Here is a 21,677-nt window from a genome sequence, read left to right on the forward strand (position 1 = left end):
TATTTGGATAGCATACAGCTATTCATATATCCACATATGCATATTCATCCAAGTGGACTTTTCAGTGATTTTATTAACAATTATAACTGGCACATTCTTAATTCCCTTTTTAAAAAAAATTTCCACTCTTCTGTGGCAACACATTAAATGACATATAAGTAAGAGGCAGTCTAATCTGATCATTTGCTGAATATATCTTGGTTTAAAACAGCAATAACAGCGACTTAAAGAGCACTGCAGTTGCTTAGTGTTCTAATACCTGGCCTATTCTGCCAGCATCCCATGTGGCTGGCTGTTTGTGTCCTGGCTGCTCCACTTCCCATCCAGCTCCCTGCTTTATGGCCTGGGAAAGCAGCAGAGGATGGCCCATGCCCTTTGGTTCTTTCATCTGTGAGGGAAACCAAAGAAATTGCTGACACCAGCCTTCAGTTCTGGATGTTATGGCCATTTGAAGAGTGAAACAGCAGGTAGAAGATCTCTCTGTGCATCTCTCCTCCCTGTGAATCTGTCTTTCAAATGAAATTAAACAAATCTTTAGAGAAAAACAAACCTTGAATTTCTCTTTGTAAAAATAGGGATTTAGGGGCAGGTGTCTTCAAGCCATTGCCTAGGATGCTTGCATTATGTGTCTGTAATGGAGTCTCACCTCTGCTTGTTTGCCTGCTTCCTGCTAATTGGAACACTTGGATTTACCAGATGATGGCTTAACTATCTTGGTACTTACCATTCATGCAGATCTACCATGTGTTCTTGGGTCTTTGCTTGGGCATGGAAGATCAATCTCTCTCTCTGTCTGTCTCTCTGTCTCTTCCTCACCCACCTCCATCATACCTTTCAAATAAACCAAAATTAACTTTTAAAAGTAAAAGATTGAAGTATACCTATTTCATATTATTGTCCTTGTGTTAACTCATTTGATCATATTTTTGTCTTCCAGGACTACAATGATGAAATTCGTCAGGAACAACTGCGAGAATTATCTTTTTTGAATGGCTCCGAAGAGTCTGGTCGTGGTAGAGGTATTAGAGGCAGAGGAATCAGAATAGCTCCCACAACTCCTTCAAGGTACTTTAGTTTTTTTTGTTGTTGTTATTGCTAGATAAAGCATGTTGGCAGGTCTTTGATTTCCTACTACAAGCCGTGGTTAGAATAGACAGCATCAGTAACAATCATCACCATTGCAACAAAAATGCAAACTAAGGATGCTTATATATCATGTATGAATATCATGTATGTTAACTCATTGAGTTCATTCTTGGAAATGTCCATGATTTATCATTGAGAAACTCAGGTACAGAAACCTTACCAAAATACAGAATGATGATCTGATTTTAGAATTCAGCTTGAACACTTTTAACAGCATCCTTAGAAAATGAGGCAGAAATCTTGAGATTCCTGTTTTCTTGATCTGTTCCCACAATTGAGGATCACAGATAATAAAACAACTTGTTTCTTTGAATAGGTATGACCTTGCAAGAAAAAAAAAAAAAGAGTTTGTCTTTGTCTAGAATAATGTTTGAATTTATACTGTCTTACCACGTAGGAAATAGGTTGAGTATGATGGGAAGAGACAGAGATAGACAGATGATAGATAGGTGATTGATTGACTCATATACAGATATGCCTTCATTCCAAAAATCTAGAAGACCATTTCTTCATACCTGATAAGGATATTTCAAGTCCAGATTCGTCTGAATTTTCAAGTCTATGGTGGTCATAGAAAATTTTATTTGATTATCTTCACATTGCAAGGAAATTGAAAACTATTAGAATTTATATGTTGTGTTCTAGGCTTGTCATGCTATCAGCAGACAGCATCTATTTGCAGAGCAATGAAGCAAAAAAAAAAATAATTTCTTATAGTCTTTACATAGAAAGTGATTCAGGATTCATCCTATTATAATTAGCCTTGAAATCTCTAAAATACATCTAAAATAGTGTCACATGATATAAAAATTATCATAAAAGATACAAGGATAACTCGCAGATTCATTTTGTTCCTGAAACCACACCCAGAATGTTTTTAAAGACAACTGTCAAAATATCACCATTTTTGGGCCCAATGTGATGTCTCAGTGGCTAAATCCTTACCTTGTACACTCCAGGTTCCCATATGGGTGCTGGTTCATGTCATGGTTGCTCCATTTCCCATCCAATTCCCTGCCTGTGGCCTGGGAAAACAGCAGAGAAAGATCCAAAACCTTGGGACCCTGCACCCACATGGGAGATCCAGAAGAAGTTCCTGGCTCCCAGCTTCAGATTGGCTCAGCTCTGGTCATTGCAACCATTTGGATAATCAACTAGCAGATAAGAGATCTTTTTCTCTGTCTCTCCTTCTCTCTGTAGATCTGCCCTTTTGATAAAAAATTTAAAAATCTTCTTTTAAAATCACCACCTATAATTAGATTTCAGAGGTACATGCCATTGGTGCAACAGTGCAGAAGCTTCCCGGGATGACCATGTCCTGAACTGGAGTGCTGTGTTGGTTTTTCAGCTTGTCCCCCATTCCCAGCATCCTGCTAATGTGCACTTTTGGAAGCAGCAGTGTTACCTGAAATAACTGGTCGTTTCGCAGGTCTCTCTCAATAGGCGCAAGTTAGTTTGAATTTCTGGCTGCTGTCTCTAAAACTGGCTGGGCAGTGACTGCAGGGGAGAATGTGCGGAGTAAGGCAGTCCCTGATAATCACATTGTCTTTCAAGTAAATAAATGAATCATTTTAAACAAATCATATAATCATTCCAAAAGGTTTCACATTAAAGAACAATTTTGGATTTTTAAATGTCCAAGGAAAATAGGAGAACATAACAATTCTGGGAATTCAGTTGTAAATAAAGAACAATTGAAAATATTCTATTTTTCTTATATTTTGAAAATTTAAAAATGTGTAATGCTATTTAAGTCCATTAGGTTATTGTTAAGAATCAATAAAAACATATTTAATTGGATCAATCCTTTTAGATTTTATATGTTTCTTACTTAGCCTGAAGGAGTGTGAAATGGTATTACTGCAAATCATTTTGAATGTATTTAATCTCATGGATTCAATAACATGAAATTCTACTTTCATTATTCTCCAAATCCACATTTTAGTAGTTTTATATAGTACAACCTAAGAATATTTTTGCCTTCAAGTGGGCACATGTTTAAACTATCCTATATTCTCTGAAATGAGAATATTTTTCATATATTTCTTTTTGATATTATAAAATTATGACATTAATAAATTTCTGCTATTGATATTTCTTATGTAATAGAGTGTTTGCTGTATTTGATGGACCTGAAAGGCTTTAATTTCAGTAGAGCTTTATTCTAAATGAAAAAAAGAAAAAATCAGAGGCAGAGACAAAGTGAGGTCCACTGCTTACTGGTTCCTATCCACATTCCTGCAGTGGTGTGGGCTGAGTCAGGCTACACCTGGGAGCTGGGAATTCAATCCAGTTTTGCTAGATGGGCTACATAAACTGTTACTGGAACCATTACCACTGCCTACCATAGTATGCATAACAGGAAGCTGACTAGAAGCTGGAGCTGAATATCAAACTGAGGTACTCAAAGAGAGAAAATGGCTTCTCAGTCTTAAAATATCTGTCTCTATTCTAAAATTCCAATCAGTTTAGCAATTTTATAAGTAATAATGCATTATGATAAGGATTTTTAAAATGCCGTCTTAAAAGAATCCAGGTGGCCTTGAAACATGCAAAGTTGTATGGCAATCAGACCAACTTCTGCCGTGGCAACTTGGATGACCTGGACCATCTCTCTGTGAATCCCACACCTCTTGGGGCCCCTTACCCAAACGACGACCTGATTCAGCAGGAAGTAGCCAGAGGACACCGTCGCCCCTTACCCCTACAGAAGTAGGATGTGGGATTTCAAGAGGGGGGAGTGAGACCATCCAGGTCTTGGCCACACCTTCAGATGGGCGGCACCAGCATTGCCCACCCATTTTCTAATTAGCTAAGAGACCACCAATGGGGAACATCTTACCTGTAGGTTCCCCACCCAACAAGGACGGGTCAGGGGAGGCATAAAATCCCAAGACCCTTCCTCAAACCTTTGGTGTCTCTCTCTCCCTCCTCTTTCGAGAGGCACCCCACCTCCCGGCTCTTAGGAGGTGCTTTCCCCTTCCTCTCCCTTCCCTGCTCACCTGGTCCCTTCACAAATAAACTTATTTGTTTGCAACAGAAAAAAAAAAAAAAAAGAAAAAAGAAAAATTACTTGAAAAACTTTAATACCTTACCTATATCATGCAGTTCTCATACATAATACCTAAAAAGAAAACTGGCATTGAAAATCAAATTTCACATCCCAAATGTTATTAATATTAATGAAATTAAAAATGATGAAAGTAAATAGAACAGAACTTGGTTACTTTTTGTCTCAAACAGAACAAATGTATCTTCAATTAAAAATTATTTGGAAAATAACTTCATAAAATAAAAAAAAAATCATTGATCAGAAAGCTTTCTAAGACATGGACTAATGAGTACTATTTACATTATTAGTGATTTTTGAAATTACACATATTTTTGAAATTAAGTTACTCAACTATTCTTACATTTAAAAGCTGATGCCTAAAATACTTGAAAAGTCATAATTATTTGCTGAAAATGTCCCTTAAACAAATTTATACTTCAATATATATATGTATAGTTATTTTCCAATAGTAATGTGTACCCAAGAACACAGCTTTACATATATATTTTATAACAGTTATTTTACAGAGTTGAAGATTGACAATCTAGGAATTCTCTAGCACACATCATCTGTACATCCTGCAATCTAAGCATGTGAAGGATAATGACACATTAGGGGCAGATTTTGAAGGGTTTTGCTTACTATAATATAAGTGAATACAAAAACCAGTAAAGCTTGCAAACCAGGCATTTGTTTCTAATCATGTTTCTAAGAAAGACAACTCAGTAATAACTGACCTATGTGGAAGAGATGGTGATTGCCAAAGAGGCAGAGATATTGACAAATACAGGCAGAGATAAGATGGGAGATGCCGACTCCTTGCAGGCGAGCCTTTGAGAAAGCAATTCCAATGTTTATGTCAGAAATGTCTAGGAAAGTTCGAGAGTACAGAGAAAAATACGAAATACACATGGCAGTGTGTAGGTATTAATATACATTAGATATTGGGAAAGAATGGTGGCCCAAGGCTAAGATAATTCTCTGGAACAAGGCCAGAGAGAGATTGATGTTATCATCCAATAAAACTAGGTAAAGTTTAAAGTCAAATGAAGACTGTATTTGTTCTATAATTAACTACAGTTTTGTGGATTACTATTATGACCCAGGGTAGGTGTGAAGAAGTTTAAATTAGGTGATGTTTGCAAAGCAGTAGTTCTCGAAGTGGCCCATTCTCCCAACTTAATGTGGTTCTCTGTCTCTAGAAGTTATGATTCCATTAATGTTTGACTTGGAATTGGGGATTTTTGAAATATCCCCCAAGTCATCTTAAGTAATCTAATGTGCAAGGAAATCAGGGAACTTCTCATATAAGTGACATAAGCCTGAATACAGCACTATGTTAGGAAGAAAACAGATAATAATCGTTATTCAATAGCTGTGAGACACAGCCTTCAGAGGAAGAGAGGGCTTGAGGAAAGAAACTGGTGACACCCAAATTCCAAGATGGGACCACAAGCAGAAGCTTATAAAGGAGTAAGACAGTGGAAAGAGGAGACATGGAGAGAAAGTCATTAAAGTCTAATAAACATTGTCTAGCTATTGCCTCACTGTCTTCTTTATAATGGGGAGAAGCAGTGGCTGGGAACTGTGAAAGCATCCAGTGGGATTTGTAGTTGGCAGGCTACTGGTGATCAATAGAGTGGTAAAAACAAGCACCAGACTTACTGTAATGGGAAGGAATGAGAAGTAAAGAATTAAACATTGGAAAAACAGAAAAATACAGGAGACTGCTGTGTTGTGGCTTTAGCCAAGAGCAGTATCGTGAAATAGGTGAAATAGGTGATGTAAATTTTGAATTGAATTGGAGGAAGCAACGGGTTAATGTTCACAGGAAAGGAAACAGCATAAGGGGGATTATAACTAGGTGGAAGAGACCAGGTTATGGAGATGTGTTTTGGAGTCAGTTGATGAAGGAATGGAATGAGAAGCTGGACTTGATGTGGAAATGTTATATAATTTTAGGGCAAGAGAAATATGTACAAATTTAGAAATACGCATTTTATGATTGGGTATTAAAAAAATCCACCTGAGGCTTAGGTAGTTACAATATTTATCTGTGATAATGTAGTGATATCTGTAAAGACATAGTAGCCAGGAGTTATGAACACAGTTTAGAGGAGGATGACCATATAATTTATCATCCCCACACGTACATAAAAATTTTTGTATTAAAATGTTAAACTGAATAGGAAACTAGGAACAGAAGATTAAAACATGTACATAAGTTTGTTTGTTTGTTGAGGGAACAGACATGTGTAAGCCCAGAGAAGATAAAATCAGTCTTTATATCTTTAAAAAATGTGTTTTTACAAATATGCTTTTGTATTACTCTGATAACATAGGATATTGCAGTCACATATACATTGTGCTAGAAGCCACCCTGAGCCTTTCGTTCTTTTGTGTCTCACCTTCCCACAATCTAAGAGTGTTCTATATATATTTGGTTCACAAGAAGCTCTCTGATAGTTGCTCTATTCATCATCTCTGTAATCTATTTAAAATTTTTAAAAGCGTTACCTAAAAGCTCAGTTTTTGCAAACAACAAAGAGCCAGCTGACTTCTATTCATAGCAAAAAGCATAGCCTACATCCTCCTGTGTGGATATAGCCAAACAGTATGATTGTTGACAACCAATGATCATCATTTTTTTTCTCAAAGCCTTTAGTGTTCCTGCTGAAAGCAGTACTTTCTAGAGGCCAACCTTTCAGACATAATAAAAAGTGAAATAACCATGCATTTGCCCGAAGATTTCAAACACTCAAACTTTCTAACAGCCTCAGAATACCATAAAAGTTGGCTGCAACCATTTGATCTTACACTTTTACTGCAGGTTCCTTTTGTGTAAAGAACTGCTGTACAGAGTACTCAATCTGTTCTTTAATTATAGAATGCTAATATATTCTGCTAAACAGTGGTTACCATAAGAAATATATTATGTTGGGGACTGTACAAGCTAATGCAGACCCTAGTGATACATCAGTGACAATGAGTTGTGATTTCAAATGACCTCAAACTTAAACTAGTTGAATACTCTAAATGCTATCACTGTGGTTAGCTTCACATTTTATTTAAGTGAAAGCAGGTCTTATTTTTCTTAAATGACACCAATGCACATCACTGTCAGTGACCCCCAACATGAGAGACATAGTTATATATTTGCTCCATAGTGTAGATGGTCCAGTAAGCAATACATTAGTTCATGCTCTATGATTTGAATCTTCTAGGAATCTATAAAATGTTTTCTATTTTGTTTTTTTTCTAAGTTACAGAGAATATCAAGGCTTTTTATATGGTTATGATGAGAATTAAGTCACAGTATTTCTAAAATGCGTTTTTATATAAATGTCAGAATACTTTACAACCTAAATGAGCTCTGCTTAAAAATGCAGAAATAAATTTGGATTTCTTCTGTTGTATGGGAGCTGTGAGATGAGAACCGTAGAACTACTTCCAGCTCTTTGTCTCTTCACTTGCTTCTCACAGGGGCCGTGGGGGTGCCATTCCTCCTCCTCCACCACCTGGACGAGGTGTTCTCACCCCTCGTGGGACCACTGTGACTCGTGGATCTCTTCCAGTGCCCCCAGTAGCAAGAGGTGTGCCTACCCCTCGAGCTCGGGGGACCCCAGCCGTGCCAGGATATAGAGCACCGCCCCCTCCAGCTCATGAGGCCTATGAAGAATATGTAAGTACCCCAGAAATTGGTTGTAAAGAAGAAACAAATCGATTAGTAAGCATGGTCATTTAGAATATCCATATATCATGATATAGCTGGTAATATAACAATTTGCAAGAGTTTAAGGAGCACATTTAAATGAGAACATTTTGAGAAGTGCTTTCATTGTAGAGGTGCCATTGTTATTGATGCTAATTAAATGCCTGATACTTCATGATTCAGATTTATCCTGAGAAGGTGTAATCAGAACATAATCGTATGAACTGCCATGTGTTCAAATAATTCTAGGACATAATAAAGCCTATCACAGAACACAAAAATAGTTGACAAAATAAGATCATATTGTGAATTTTGGTAATAATATCAGGCCATGTATGAGAATGGGCTTTCACTGATGTATCTTTCTTTTACCACATGGAAGAGGCAGGATTGCTAACAAGAATGCAACAAAGCATAGGGTAAGCAGAAGCTGGGTCATGTCTCTGAACACCCCTCTCACATCTCCTTTCATTTACTTTATCCCTCCATCACTGTGGTTCTGGAATTCCTTTGGCTTGCAATCCAGGTCATCAGTATGCCGCCTGCTACCTACTGTAACAGTTCTTGTAACCATTTCTCTTACTACATTCTGAAACTTCTAAGTAGATGATTTTTTTAATCTAGCAACTAGTTACTAGTCTTTACTATTTTAGTAGATGAGGAAACTAAAGCTTGGAATTGGGGCTTGCATGCTGTTTTCTGTGTCGACAGACTCCGCATTTTTACCATGCTTCTTGGTTAAGAACCCACACACATATTTACAAATTGAATGCTAATTTCTTACATACTAATATTTAATCAAACTTTTATGCTAAAATGAAACAAGGATAGTTTCTTCTTGTCACGAAGAATTCCATGTATATTAGTTTTTGAGGAAATTATAAAGCATTGGCCAGTAATTGTAAGTGAAGAAAAATTAACCACAAAAATAACTTCTGGTAAAACAGATGATATTTATCCAAATATCTAAATGTCTTTTATGTGTCGGGCAGCAGTATTTAAAACCTTAGAAAATGTTACAATGGTAAAGTCAGAAGAAAAACATGCAGCTTATTGGAGCAAGTCTACAAGCCAAAAAGCAGAGGTACTGTCTGTTTCTGCCAACTCTTGCCTGAGTATTCAGATTTCCAGTAGAGGGATAATAGGATCACTTTTTGTCTCTGAGCAATGTTTTGGTTCCTCAGTTTTGTTGTCCATTGCCACTATGTTGTTGTCTTCCTAATGCAGACTTTTACTATCAGGTAGTCTTCACAATGTTTGTTTTATATAGTTTCTGATAGCTAAAATTATTACTGAGAAAACTTACATGAGAAATATACCCCATGAAAAAGGACATGGTGGACAAAGCAGAGCTGTAGTCTTTGACTGTCATTCACACTTAGAGTGGGAAAAAATGCTGGAATATGAGGCAAAAAAGAGCAAGACTCACATTTTAAAAAGGTTATTCTGCGTACATCATGGAGAATGGATACAAGGATGGGGCAAGCACAGTATGGGGAAAGAGACACTAACAACTTCTGGCAAAATTCTGCCACTGACAGAAGTGACGGCTTGAGGGAGCTGAAAAGACACTAGATTCTTGGTGTGCTGTGAAAATGATGTGTTGGCGAAAAGAAAAAGAAAATGATGTGTTGGAATTTGGGGATTGAACAGATATAAAATGTGTGAAAAAGCCGAGAGAAGGATGGTTTTTCTGAGTGTTTCCGAGCTAAACAAATAGGTTAAATAATAAGTAAGTCTGGTAAAATAAATCTGTTCATTCATTCATTCATCCATTGAAATGAAAAGTTTGAAGCAGGAAGTTAGTTTGTTGGCGGGTCCATTGAGGGGCCTATGACACAGTCTATAATGTTTCTGGATGGACAGAAAAAAGACTTTCCAAACCAATAGCCAGTCTCAAGGTTTGAATTCCACCTCTATGAGCAGCCAATAGCTAGGAGTTCTCTTTTGTGTAAAGGGGGTCATATATTCCGTCCTACTAGACTGTACTGAAATGAGAAATAAGTGTTTATAAGCACTAGAAATATTCCTAAGCACCTATAATATGGTTGGCATCCAGTAAAATACCAGTGCTATATATAATGTCATCATATATAACATTTCTAAGTATTATTCAGCTGTGAACCATTTGTCTTCCTAGACATTTACCTACATTTTGTGAATTAATTCAGTATTATTGAGTGCAGATAGCAAAGGCACTTTAGACTTTTGTTTAGTAAAGAAAACATAGCTGACAGGAGTGTTACATGAATAAATGTTCATAAATCCAGGAACAGAGGTGCCATCCGGCATTAGGAGGAGAGGTCTGGACTGTGATACCAAAAGCCTATGAGGAATTCCATCCCTGATTTCGACCCAGTTTGGTCCTGTTTTAAGTTCCTGTTCCTTTTTCATCTATCAGCTGGAGTTTTTGGTTTCTCCTATGGCCACACTGGGGCTGCTACATTTTCGCACTCAGCTTTAGTCTCCAGTAGAAACTGGCTGGCTATCTCAGTCTTCATTCAGATCTGTAGGTTGGGGAATCTTGTACAGCCAGGCCCAGTAGCTGTCTAGTACTAATCAATCACATATGACCACTGAAGGTTAAAAATGGGGAGGGGCGGGGGGAATTCCAGTGCATAAAAACAAATGTGTCACATTATGCAATGAAATTAATAATAATAAAAAAATAAATTAAAAAAAATCAGGTCTGGATCTAACACTGAGTCACTATCAAGGCCGGGGAGCATATGAAGCTCCCACAATGTAAACCTGGTTACTGGGGGACCTGACCAAATGGTAATTAGAAGGAGATACTAGTTTCCTGACAGGAAACATTATGCTGTTGGAAGACATCTCAAAATATATTTATTATACTATATCACTGATTTTAGGTAAAGTGTATAGATATCATTTTTGAAAAACTCATGTTTCATTCAAGGTTGTCACGTGTGTTTTAATTAACATTCCCCAGAAACTATTGACTGAGTGCGTACAGTCTTCAATACATGCTGATCAGCAGCTGTCAGCAGTTATTGAAGTACTCAGTACTAAACCCAGGTCAGCGCTCAAGAGATGCTGCTCTCCACTCTAATTTTAGACCATTGATTCATCCATAAGGGGTAGGAAAAACAAAAGCTTAAGTGTCTCAGTAACAAAATAATAGCACCATGCTGAGTTGATGGTGAAATCTCAAAGGAGTTCTTAACTCTCAGGTAAAATTTCTTGGAAAAAGGTTCCATTTATTATAAATCACACTGAGAGTCAATTCACTCTTCAGAGATCTTTCTCCCCTGCTGAGGCTCAGCATTAACTTTCTGACCACACAGAATGTATATAGGTAATCAAATCCACTTCGTGCAGATGGCCTGACAAAGGCTTCCTGTAACTGAGATTTTTGTTTAAAGCCATCAGTAGTGTTAGCTGAGTCTTTAAAAAAAAAGGTGTTTTAGTTTGTTATGCACTCTAACGCAGAATTTAAATATTTCAAAGCTCTTTTCACTGTGTGCTAAGGTACATTTATAGTTTACAGATGCATCAGCCTGATTGAAGCTGATTTGCAGAATTGAAAGTGCATTTCAACACAAACACCCATGCATCCAGATATTAAGCTTACCAGATCCACTAGTGGGTAATGTGTTGGGATTGAGTAAAACTGAAAGTTTTAAATACCTAACTCCATAATCTCATGACAGTACTGTCAAGTAGTTACTGGTTTTTGGCTATTTTAAGATTAGGAAATTGAAGCTTGGAACTGGGGCTTGCCTGCCCTTTTCTGTGTCTGCAGCCTCAGTACGTTTATGGAGCTTTCTCTAAGCAAAGAACCCACATGCATATCTACCACTTGCATGCTCATTTCTCATCTAGGCCACTAGTCAGTGTTTGAATCATCTCATCAGCATATAAGACATTTCCCAAGTCTTGATAAAACACTTCATCTGCAGAGTTCAGGTAAATACAGGCTGTGCTTCAACACACAGACTACTATAAAAAGCCTGCCATCTAGTGGGCCAGAGTTAGAGAAACAATTAACATACAACATGCATAAGCTATTTAGGGCTCTCACCCTTCCCACTATCAGAGAAATCATTTTGCTCTTATCTGATACAGGCAAGATTTCATAGGCACTAAAGGCAGAGAGTATTTTTTACAGTGTTTTATCTTTGTGGATTCTGGGGTTTGGTGAAAGGAATTGAGCTCAATTTAATTATGGTGTTTTGGAATAATCCAACTATGCTTCAAAAAGTTCATAGGAATGGACTTACAAGGTTAGTTTATTTTGATGTACATTTTTTAGTTCATGCATATTTTTCCACAAAAAGTTTTTGAAAGAAGCGTATTACAAAAAAATCTGTAAACACTTTAAAAAATATTTTACACCAAAATAAGCTTAACTTTTAATTCTATTTTCACATGATTTTTAAAATTTAGCTGTACATATAACTTACATATTTCATATAAATGTTAATAAATGCTATATTCTATTGTTTATCATTTAAGTGTAAAACAGAAACTCTACATGCTCCAGTAAAAGACATGACGGATGGCCATGGCTAGTTCAGGAAACCTCTAAGATGGTATAGCAGCAATCACACAAGCAATGCTAGCGGCTAGAATTTTGAGGAATGGAAAGAAAAAACAGGAGATGGTGAGACACAAACATCACAGGAGACACTTCAGAGAAAATCTGTTTTTAAAGCACAACATTTATTTTCATAGAATCAACACTGTGGCTTAGTGAGGTGAGGTACCACCTGAAATGCTGGCATCTTATATGGGTGCTCTTTCCAGCTTAAGATTCATTCTATGAAAACTTCCTTATCATTCATTAGAGCCTTGTGAAAGTCTTGGTAGAGGTTTTCCCAAAATATCTGACCTTTCCAATAGTCTAAATAACAAAAAAGTATGAAATGTAAAGACATAATTTGAGAACTATCAGTGACAACTTTTTTATATCTAGCATGCTAGAGATAAAACACTGAATTTTTATTCTGTTAGGTCCTCCTTCATCTTTTTCCGGGCACCTTAGCAGGGAGCTGGATCAGGAAGTGGAGCAGCCAGCATGGGTACTGGTTCTGATTTAAGATTCTGGAGTCCCAGGCAGCAGCTTAACCCATAATGCCATGACATTGGCCACTTACAGAGCAGTTTTCTTTTTTTTAGATTTATTTTTGTTTTTATTGGAAAGTCAGACACAGAGAGGAGGAGAGACAGAGAGGAAGACATCTGTCTGTTCGTTCACTCCCCTAGCACCTGCAATGGCCAGAGCTGAGACAAGCTAAAACCAGGAGCTAGGAGCCTCTTCCGGGTCTCCCACACAGGTGCAGGGTCCCAACCACAGGGTGATTTTAAAAAACCCATTTCTTTGCATTACAAGAGTTAATGTGGACATCAGAGAACACTTTAAAAAATTATTTTTATTTTTGAAAAATTTTTATTGGAAATGCAGAGAGAAGGAGACACTATTATAAAATTATTATAAAGAAGTGTTCAAAGATCATGCCTCTAAAAAGTAAGGTCGGAGTAGAGGTTTGTTAACTAATGAGAAAAATTGTGTTGCTTTCTGAATTTTGTGATGTTTAGGGTACTTTCAGCTTTTAAAAATGTGCAGTTACGTTTATCATTTAAATTACATATGTACTTTCCTGCTACTTTCTATCCATAGTTTATAAATGTGTATAAGTTTCTGGTCCTATAAACTCTGGGTCCTATAGTGGAAGATAATCTCTATATATCTGTAGCTATATATAGTATAGGTACATGCCTTGGAGCTGGCAGAGATTAGATGGTGAGATTAGATGGTGCCATGTTCATTTCTTGTACTGAATTTCTGTTCTGATGTGATTCGTACTTCTGCTGTTCCATGTGGAAATGCGGTCCTTGTAACAAAGGCTATGTGGGTGAACTGCATGTGCCGAGAGCGGCTCCACACTCACGAGAACAAAACAAAAACATTTAAAATATATAAAACAAACAGCTTCTGGGTTTTTATTTTACAAGATTTACGTCTATTGGAAAGTCAGATTTACAGAGAGGAAATACAGAGTGAAAGATCTTCCATCCACTGTGTAATTCTCAAAATGACCACGGTCACTGGAGCTCAGCTGATCTGAAGCCAGGAGCCAGGTTCTAGTTTCAAAAGTTTCTGATTTTCTGGGCTGGTTGTGATAGCCTAGGGGCTAAATCCTCACCTTGCATGCACCAGGATACCAAATGGGTGCCAGTTTATATCCTGGCTGCTCTACTTCCCATCCAGCTCCCTGCTTGTGGCCTGGGAAAGCAGTCAAGGATGGCCCAAAGCCTTGGGACCTTACACCTGCTTGGGAAACCTGGGAGGTCCTGCCTTTTGGCTTGGAATTGGCTCAGGTCTGGCCTTTGTAGCACCTTTGGAGAGTGAACTAGCAAACAGAAGATCTTTCTATATTCCCTTCCCTCTGTAAATCTGACTTTCCAATAAAAATAAAAAATTCTTATAAAAAGTTTCCAATTTCTGGCATCATCAATCTAATTTGCTTTTAATTACCTCAGGTTTTTCTCCAGTGTTTAATGCCGAGACATTTAGACAGGATAACTGCATATAACAAAGCAAAAGGAAATATAATTAAAATTCAGTTCAATGCTACATGAGGAATTTTTGACCCAGTGTAATCAGTCATGTCAAGCCAATTCATAAAGTGCGTTTTGACAAGTTTTTGAGAAATTTCTCTTTTCATCAGTCTTCACTATGCCTATTGGCATTCCAGCCCATCCTGTCATCTAATTCAACCTCTGAGTTAGCCTACCAGTAACAAGGAGAAAACTAGGAAATTCACTGGGAAATCAATAGTCCTTAAAAGTTCCACAAATTAGTTCAGGCTACCAACCTTTGGTTTCATGTGTATGGAACATTTTTGACAGGAGAGGGAAGTAAGTATTAAATGATAATTGAAATCAATTCCTGTGCCATTTTTGTGGGAGGCAAGATTATGAGACGGATCTATAATGCATATTTAGGGGAGCCACGTGTGGTGGTTTTCTCTGTAATAGCCAAGAGCCTTCATCCAAGGAAGGGAGCTTTTTATTAGACTTTCTAGATTGGATATTTGTATTCCATTAAGCATTTTTGTTTGAGTTTCATGCTCTAAGCTTCTCTTATTACAGACTAATTTACCAGGATGCATTGTAGGGTTTTGTTTCTTGAAATGTAACTAATATTTAAAATAACCGAAACATGCAAGGTTAATGAAATGCATTGTGAAACTATAGAGTGGACAGCATACTATTGAGGTTCAACTGCTCATTGGAAGTTAGTTATTTAAGTACTATTAAACTCTAAATTATTTCTCCCAAAGAATATAAGATCTCATCTTTAAAAATTTGTGCATTCTGCAGTTAAATTTTGAACAAAGCATCCTCCTAGCCTTATGTCTAGATTTTTAAATATTTTAGAAGAGATGCAAATTCTCCTATTTGCTGCACACTCCAGATTGCCTTCAAACCTGTCCTTTGTGACTACCATGATGACTAATGTCTTGCAACACAAAGAAGAAAACAGGCTTCCTCTCTGCTTTTCTGAAATGGTTGTTAGCTTCCAAAAGAATTATAAAGTATTTTAAAGTTTTCCTTAAACTCTATTGGAAAAAAAAATCCATGAACTTTTTATGGTGTCTGCTATCGATATGGGGAGCAGAATGGTAGCAAAAAATGCCAGACTGCCATTTTGCCTTAGGGAATTATAATTCTCTCTCTCTCTCTTTGTATCTGTTACATTACCACTACATTTTAGCTTCTGTTGTTTTCTTTTGTTCATACACATTGCTCACTGTTTGTACATGAAAAAGTATTTAAGCCTTAATTTATTTGTATACATATGTGACTAAAATATGTACTAGGTGTAAGTTAATAGGTTTTGCATCATTTTTTTTTCTTCTGAGTTGATTATAGTCTTGACAGTTGTATCTTCCCTAAAAAAGTAATACTATAGTTAGGGTGAAAAATCATACCTACAAATCCAAAATGTGTTTTTTCTCTCTAGGTTGAAAAGACACTGTTCAACTTGCTATTAGAGTACCACTCTTAAAACTTAATGCACAAGGTGGAGGAATCCACCATGGGGGGACCGTATGGGGAGGGGTTGGGGGAATCCCAGAGCCTTTGAAATTGTGTCACATAATGCAATGTAATTAATTAAAAAGAAGAAAAAAGAACATGGCCCTGCCAGACTGTGAAAAAAATAATAACTTAATACAATCCAGATTGTCACTGGCTTGGCAGAAAGTCAAGTAGGAATGGTCATCTTTGGGTCCTTTTTCACATATTGACACCGTTATTATGGATTCCTGATTTACTGTGATGTAGACCTGTGAAATGTTCCCAGCAGACACAGATCCATGTGGTTACTTCGTATAATACAAGATAGAGCTTTGACCAGGGAAGCTGGCAAATGTTCATTCCAAAACTCGGTGTTCTCAAATTTGAATTAAGACAATTTTCTGAATATTGATGTTGGATACCTATACTTTCTCTTTCTGTGACACTATATCATAGTGTTGCAATGACAAGTGAAGACCCTTATTGAACTATTCCACCTGTGATCTCCTAGGCCTGAGTTGCATTCTCAGCTTGTTGCCTCAACCTCATTGAGTCGTGTGTTTTACAGGCATTCGAGAAGCTAACAGTGGGTGGGAGGTCTCTGATGTTTCTGCTCTTTCAAAATAGATAAATAACCAAATAAATTAATGCAATTTAACCCCTTGTGCCTACAGTTTATGTGTTCAGCTGGTTTGTATAATGCAGAGCAAATATTGCTGACCACTATATTTGGTCAGACCTTAGGTTTCATTTGTTGATAACTGAGCCATGCTATTTATTAAATGTTGTGCCACTTCTGCATTGGTTAAATTTTAGTAGAAACATAGCAGAACATATTTTCCCAACAGTAAAAGTCAACTAAATTTAGATACTAGAGGAAACTTTAACAAAATCATTGGGGCAGATGAATAAGCTAATGGGTTCATTGCACCAAAACCTCTAGCATTTACAATTAGAGATATTCAGATTGTGGCATCAGTAAGCCCAGGATGTGAATAAAAATAAATTATTTGAGCCACCAAAAGAGCAAGATTCCTAGTTTTATAGGCAAGTACAGTTAACAGCAACATTATTGTTGCTAATATATTACAAATACTGTGCTGCGTGCATTGATTCATTCAAATGATTGGATAACCATTGTACATTATGTTAATTTACAGAATCAAACAATAATAAAAAGGTGGTCACCTTTACAGAAATGTCTGTTGTATATTAGAACTTTTACAGGCATAATGCCACAGCAATTATAAAAGGTATGAAATAAGATGACAGGTGAGGATTTTGCTTTTATATCAGTCACAAAAGTATACATATCATATTTTCCTTCTAATATAAGCCAACCATCATGCAAACTATAAGATCAGTACCCACTCAATACTGTTTTTACTAAATCTCATAGGTTTTGAAAGTTTTGTTTTTATTTTCATTTCTTCAACATGAGTTTTACTAATTCTTTTACTAATTCATAGGTCATACGGTAGCATCATTTTCTTCAAGAAAGATTTTGATTTTCTGTTTCATTTCTTCAGGATACACTGGTTATTCAGTAGCATGGTATTAACTTCATGTAGTTGTAAATTCCCTATTTTGCCTCCTGTTGATTTTGTTTTATGACTTTTCATTTAAGGGGCTATACAACTGTGTAATAAGGACCATCACATCCAGATGTGATACAGTGCAATATGCATGTCTACTTTCAAATTAAAGATGAGCTCCCAATGAAACTGTTATCTTGACAATAGGTTGCTGGACTCTCTGCCATTTTCCATACCTACAATTTCAGAATACACTTAAATAGCAGAGTGGTGGACTTAAGACTGCTTGTGAAGGACTATACTATAATAATAATATTTGGGGTGGGGAATCAGAGGTGGAGGAGGAGTTTCAGGGGGAGGGAAATCAGAGACTATGGAACTAAATCATAAAACAATAAAAAAGGTATGAAGCACAGTCCTTCTTTTCCATTAAAGAGTTTGAAAATCCAATAGATAGAAAAATGACACCTGTCTGATAGCAGAGTCAGATCTGTCTTCAAAGATAACACTTTGTTGGATATAAAGATACAAAGGCAAAGGGCCTGGCTTTAAAAGGACATGAGGTGACATACTTGGACATACTTGGATATAAAACAAAACTCATATATAGGACGAAGCATAATTGGTGAGGGTGAGCTCTTGACTTTTTTAGTAAAAATGTACTGATACCTTCCTGATCTACCTCTTAAATTGGATATGAAATAATGATGACACCAGATTTTAACCCAATCTGTATTCTCTGTGTTGTCTTTGCTTTAACTCAGAGAAGTCAACAAGCAGATTAGGTCTATTGTTACCTGTTGAAATAGTAAACATAAGAATGTAGAGCAGAGGCAGTTCAATAACCTTCAGCATTATGGTGATCAAGACAGGAAAAAAGGGGCAGTTATACATTCGAATTCTTTGGAAAACTGAAATATTGATAGCATCAACATGAATTAACTGACAATGGAAGCAACTTATATACCTGAGTACTTTTATGACCCACATACTATGTAAACTTCCATACGGTCATCATTCAGTTTTATTTAAAAAATATGTAGATGTTGTGTTGCATTATTCCCACTTTATAATTGGAGAAACAGGGGATTAAGATTAATCAGTAGGCTCAACATTTTCTAACCAGGAAAAGACCATGCCAGTATTCACAAGTTTGATTTCCATGTTGGTTGGTGCTTATAATCTCTGAAACTATTTCCTACCATTGAAATAACATGGCACAAGCTGGAAATACTTTTAAACTAAGCATGTCTGAATTATCTTTGATTGTCTTTGCTTCCTCTCAGAAAATGTAAAGTTCTTGTCCAAATGCTTTAGGCTCAAGTCATACTGTTGCGTCAGTGTGAGTTAAACATTATTACTATCTTCTAAAGATTTTATTTTTATTGAAATGTGAGATATACAAAGAGGAAGAGAGAGAGAGACAGAGAGGAAGATCTTGCATCTAATGAGTCACTCCCCAAGTGGCCACAACGGCTGGAGCTGAGCTGATCCAAAGCTAGGAGTCAGGACCTTTTTCAGGTTTCTCATACATGTGCATGGTTCCAAGGCTTGGGTCCTCCTCAACTGCTGTCCCAGGACACAAGCAGGGAGCTGGATGGGCAGTATGGCTGCCAGGATTAGAATCGGTGACTATATTGAATCCTGGCACGTGCAAGGCGAGGACTTGAGCTGCTAGGCTTCTGCGTCAGCCCTATTACTGTCTTTGATAGAAAAATTCACAGGCAGAGAGAGGTTGAGTTAGTTGTTAGTGGGAACAAGCTGAGGGTTTCTGAGATAGCTAAAGTCAATATTCCATGAAGAGTAATGAGCATGTGCTGGGCACATTACTGGCACAGGTAAACAGAGATGGGAAAGATGGTTGGAGATTCACACAGTGACCATGGCAGAAGTGGAGTAAGAGAGAACAGACCATGGAAGACATTATAAAAGATAGTATAAATTGACTCTAGAATTTTGGCTATTGTGCAAGATGATTTAGAAATGCTGAAAATAAATTAGACTTGATCTGTTTATGACTTTTTTTTTATTATGAAGCTTTAGTCTCAGTCCTTCTACACCAAGGTAAAAGTTTCAGTTGGGAAATATGTGAAACAATTGTCTGTGAAGTTCACATTCTTTAAATGAGATTTTTAAACCTGAGTTAAGAGGTAAAAATCATTATGGCAAGATAATGCAATTATATAATGACTACAGATTTCTTTCAGCTAAATGCTTGAACCACTTTTTAAAGAGATGTTTAAACATAATGTCCCTCTAACTCAGTAGCTTTTACACTATTTTTTAGAGGCACCCATCTGTCCAAGACAATTTTAGCTCTTTCTCCCATTGCATAAATGTACTTAACAGGGTTTGTGTTCTTGTAAGTTTGTCTTTCCTATCTGTTACAAATCATTCCTCTGTTTGCAGAAACTCTGTGGCTTCTCAAGGAAGTAGTGTAGGAGCAGTGTACCCTAACCTGCAGAGACAAGGAACATAGGCTGTGTCAGTGGCATAAGGCCCACATGCAAAGTACCCGAGACAGAGATGTGGCGGCATAATTGGCTCCTAAGAAGGATTCTCTTCTCCCCTGAGTCCTTCATTAAAAAAAAAAAAAATCTGCTTTATCTCCGGGAATATATTTAAAAGAAACCCTAGAGGAATTATGGAATTATTTCTTTCCCAAAATGTTTTCTAAAACAACTCATTCTCTCCTGTTTCCTGCTATTGTTTCTGTTCTTTAGAGCAGAACTAGGACATCCAGATAATATGAGAAGTGAGTGGCCCAGTGTGGATGTGGGAAAGGGGACGGGGCAGAGATGGGTAATTGCAAGGCCTTGAACCTTCTTGCTTTCTAGGCAATAAGGTCTCTCTCATCACTACTTCACTGATCCATTGTAACAAGAAAGTGATGTGTGATTGATTGAAATGACTGTATTCTAAGAAAATTTTACAAAAACAGGTGGCAGGGCAAAATTTGGCCCATAGGCTATTGTTAAGCAATCTTTCATCTGATACGTAGTGTTTGCTATGTTTGGTTTCATAACAGATAATCGGAATCAAATTTACAAGGAACATATTTTTTCCAATGGTGATAAAAATTAGCCCATGGAATTTTAACATGAGTGGATTACCTGAGGCCACTTACTCCATTCTCATAGGAGCTACATATCAATGAGAAGGGACAAACTATTATATTAAATCATGTTGAACTCATCCCATCAGTTCCCAAAGATGACAGTTTGCATAGAATTATTTTCATTTCAAGTCCCTCTTGCCCTTTTAATTTAAAGATATGTATGATGCTATCAAATTACTCACTGCAACAACTGGATACTACTAAAGAAAAAAATCTCATTTCCAGCAGAGCTTTTGAAGGCTAGGTGATGGAGACACTGTGCAGGTGTGTGTCTTGCTAAATGATAAATGAATTTAGAGCCTCTTATTTTTTACAGGAATGTAGGTACAGTAATACCAATATTCTATAAAGCTACCTACTTCCTGATGATAAATTCTCCTGTGTCACCACACTGGTAGTGCTATGTCCCTGCCATTTGTAATAATCTAGTATTGTAAGGTACTGTCAGATAAATATTCACACAAGTACACTACTTGTTTTCTTCTGAAAGATCCTGTTAGCCATCAGGAGTTAGACAGACTCAAATTTAATGCATCCTTTAAAAAATGTATTTGGCAATAAAAATGTTGTGGAAATTGATCTTGTTATAAAATTTAGCACCTCAGATTTGACATTAAGGCCACTTAGAGACTTCCAGCAATCAGTAAGGCAGAGAAGGAATGAGTGAATTTCAAGGTAATGGCTGAGAGGCCATAAAATGAGAAATTGGAAGGCGTTGCAAAACCTAATCTTTCAGGTTGGTCATTTATTTATCAACTTACTCCTGTTTCTTGATACTCCAGACAAACAAGCAAATAAATAATGTCACCTCCCTAGCATACACACACACACATATATTAATCTGAGTACAAGTATACCTGAGTCTAATTCCCCTAACTTCTTAGACGAACAGAAAAACAGAATCAAAAACTTACAGCAAATGATTAAAAAGCAAAATAATAACTGAAACATCAAATGAAATTATTAAATATAAAATAGTCAAGTAGTTATAGTCAAATCTAGTTTGGCTTACGACATGTTGGACTAAATAATATAAACATGGGAAATATAATTGTCAACTTACTA

General features: G+C 36.7%; 1 protein-coding gene across 1 annotated transcript in view; it reads left to right on the forward strand.

The window, feature by feature from the left end:
* KHDRBS2 (KH RNA binding domain containing, signal transduction associated 2) overlaps window positions 1–21,677 on the forward strand; it is a 522,250-nt gene that overhangs the window by 340,965 nt on the left and 159,608 nt on the right. Inside the window, exons 5-6 of the mRNA XM_004580477.2 lie at window positions 938–1,065; window positions 7,682–7,880. Of these exons, the coding sequence (XP_004580534.1) occupies window positions 938–1,065; window positions 7,682–7,880 (327 nt within the window). The remainder of the gene's footprint in view (window positions 1–937; window positions 1,066–7,681; window positions 7,881–21,677) is intronic.

Source organism: Ochotona princeps, chromosome 1 (genome assembly GCF_030435755.1).
Source record: "Ochotona princeps isolate mOchPri1 chromosome 1, mOchPri1.hap1, whole genome shotgun sequence".
NCBI classification, from domain to species: domain Eukaryota; kingdom Metazoa; phylum Chordata; class Mammalia; order Lagomorpha; family Ochotonidae; genus Ochotona; species Ochotona princeps.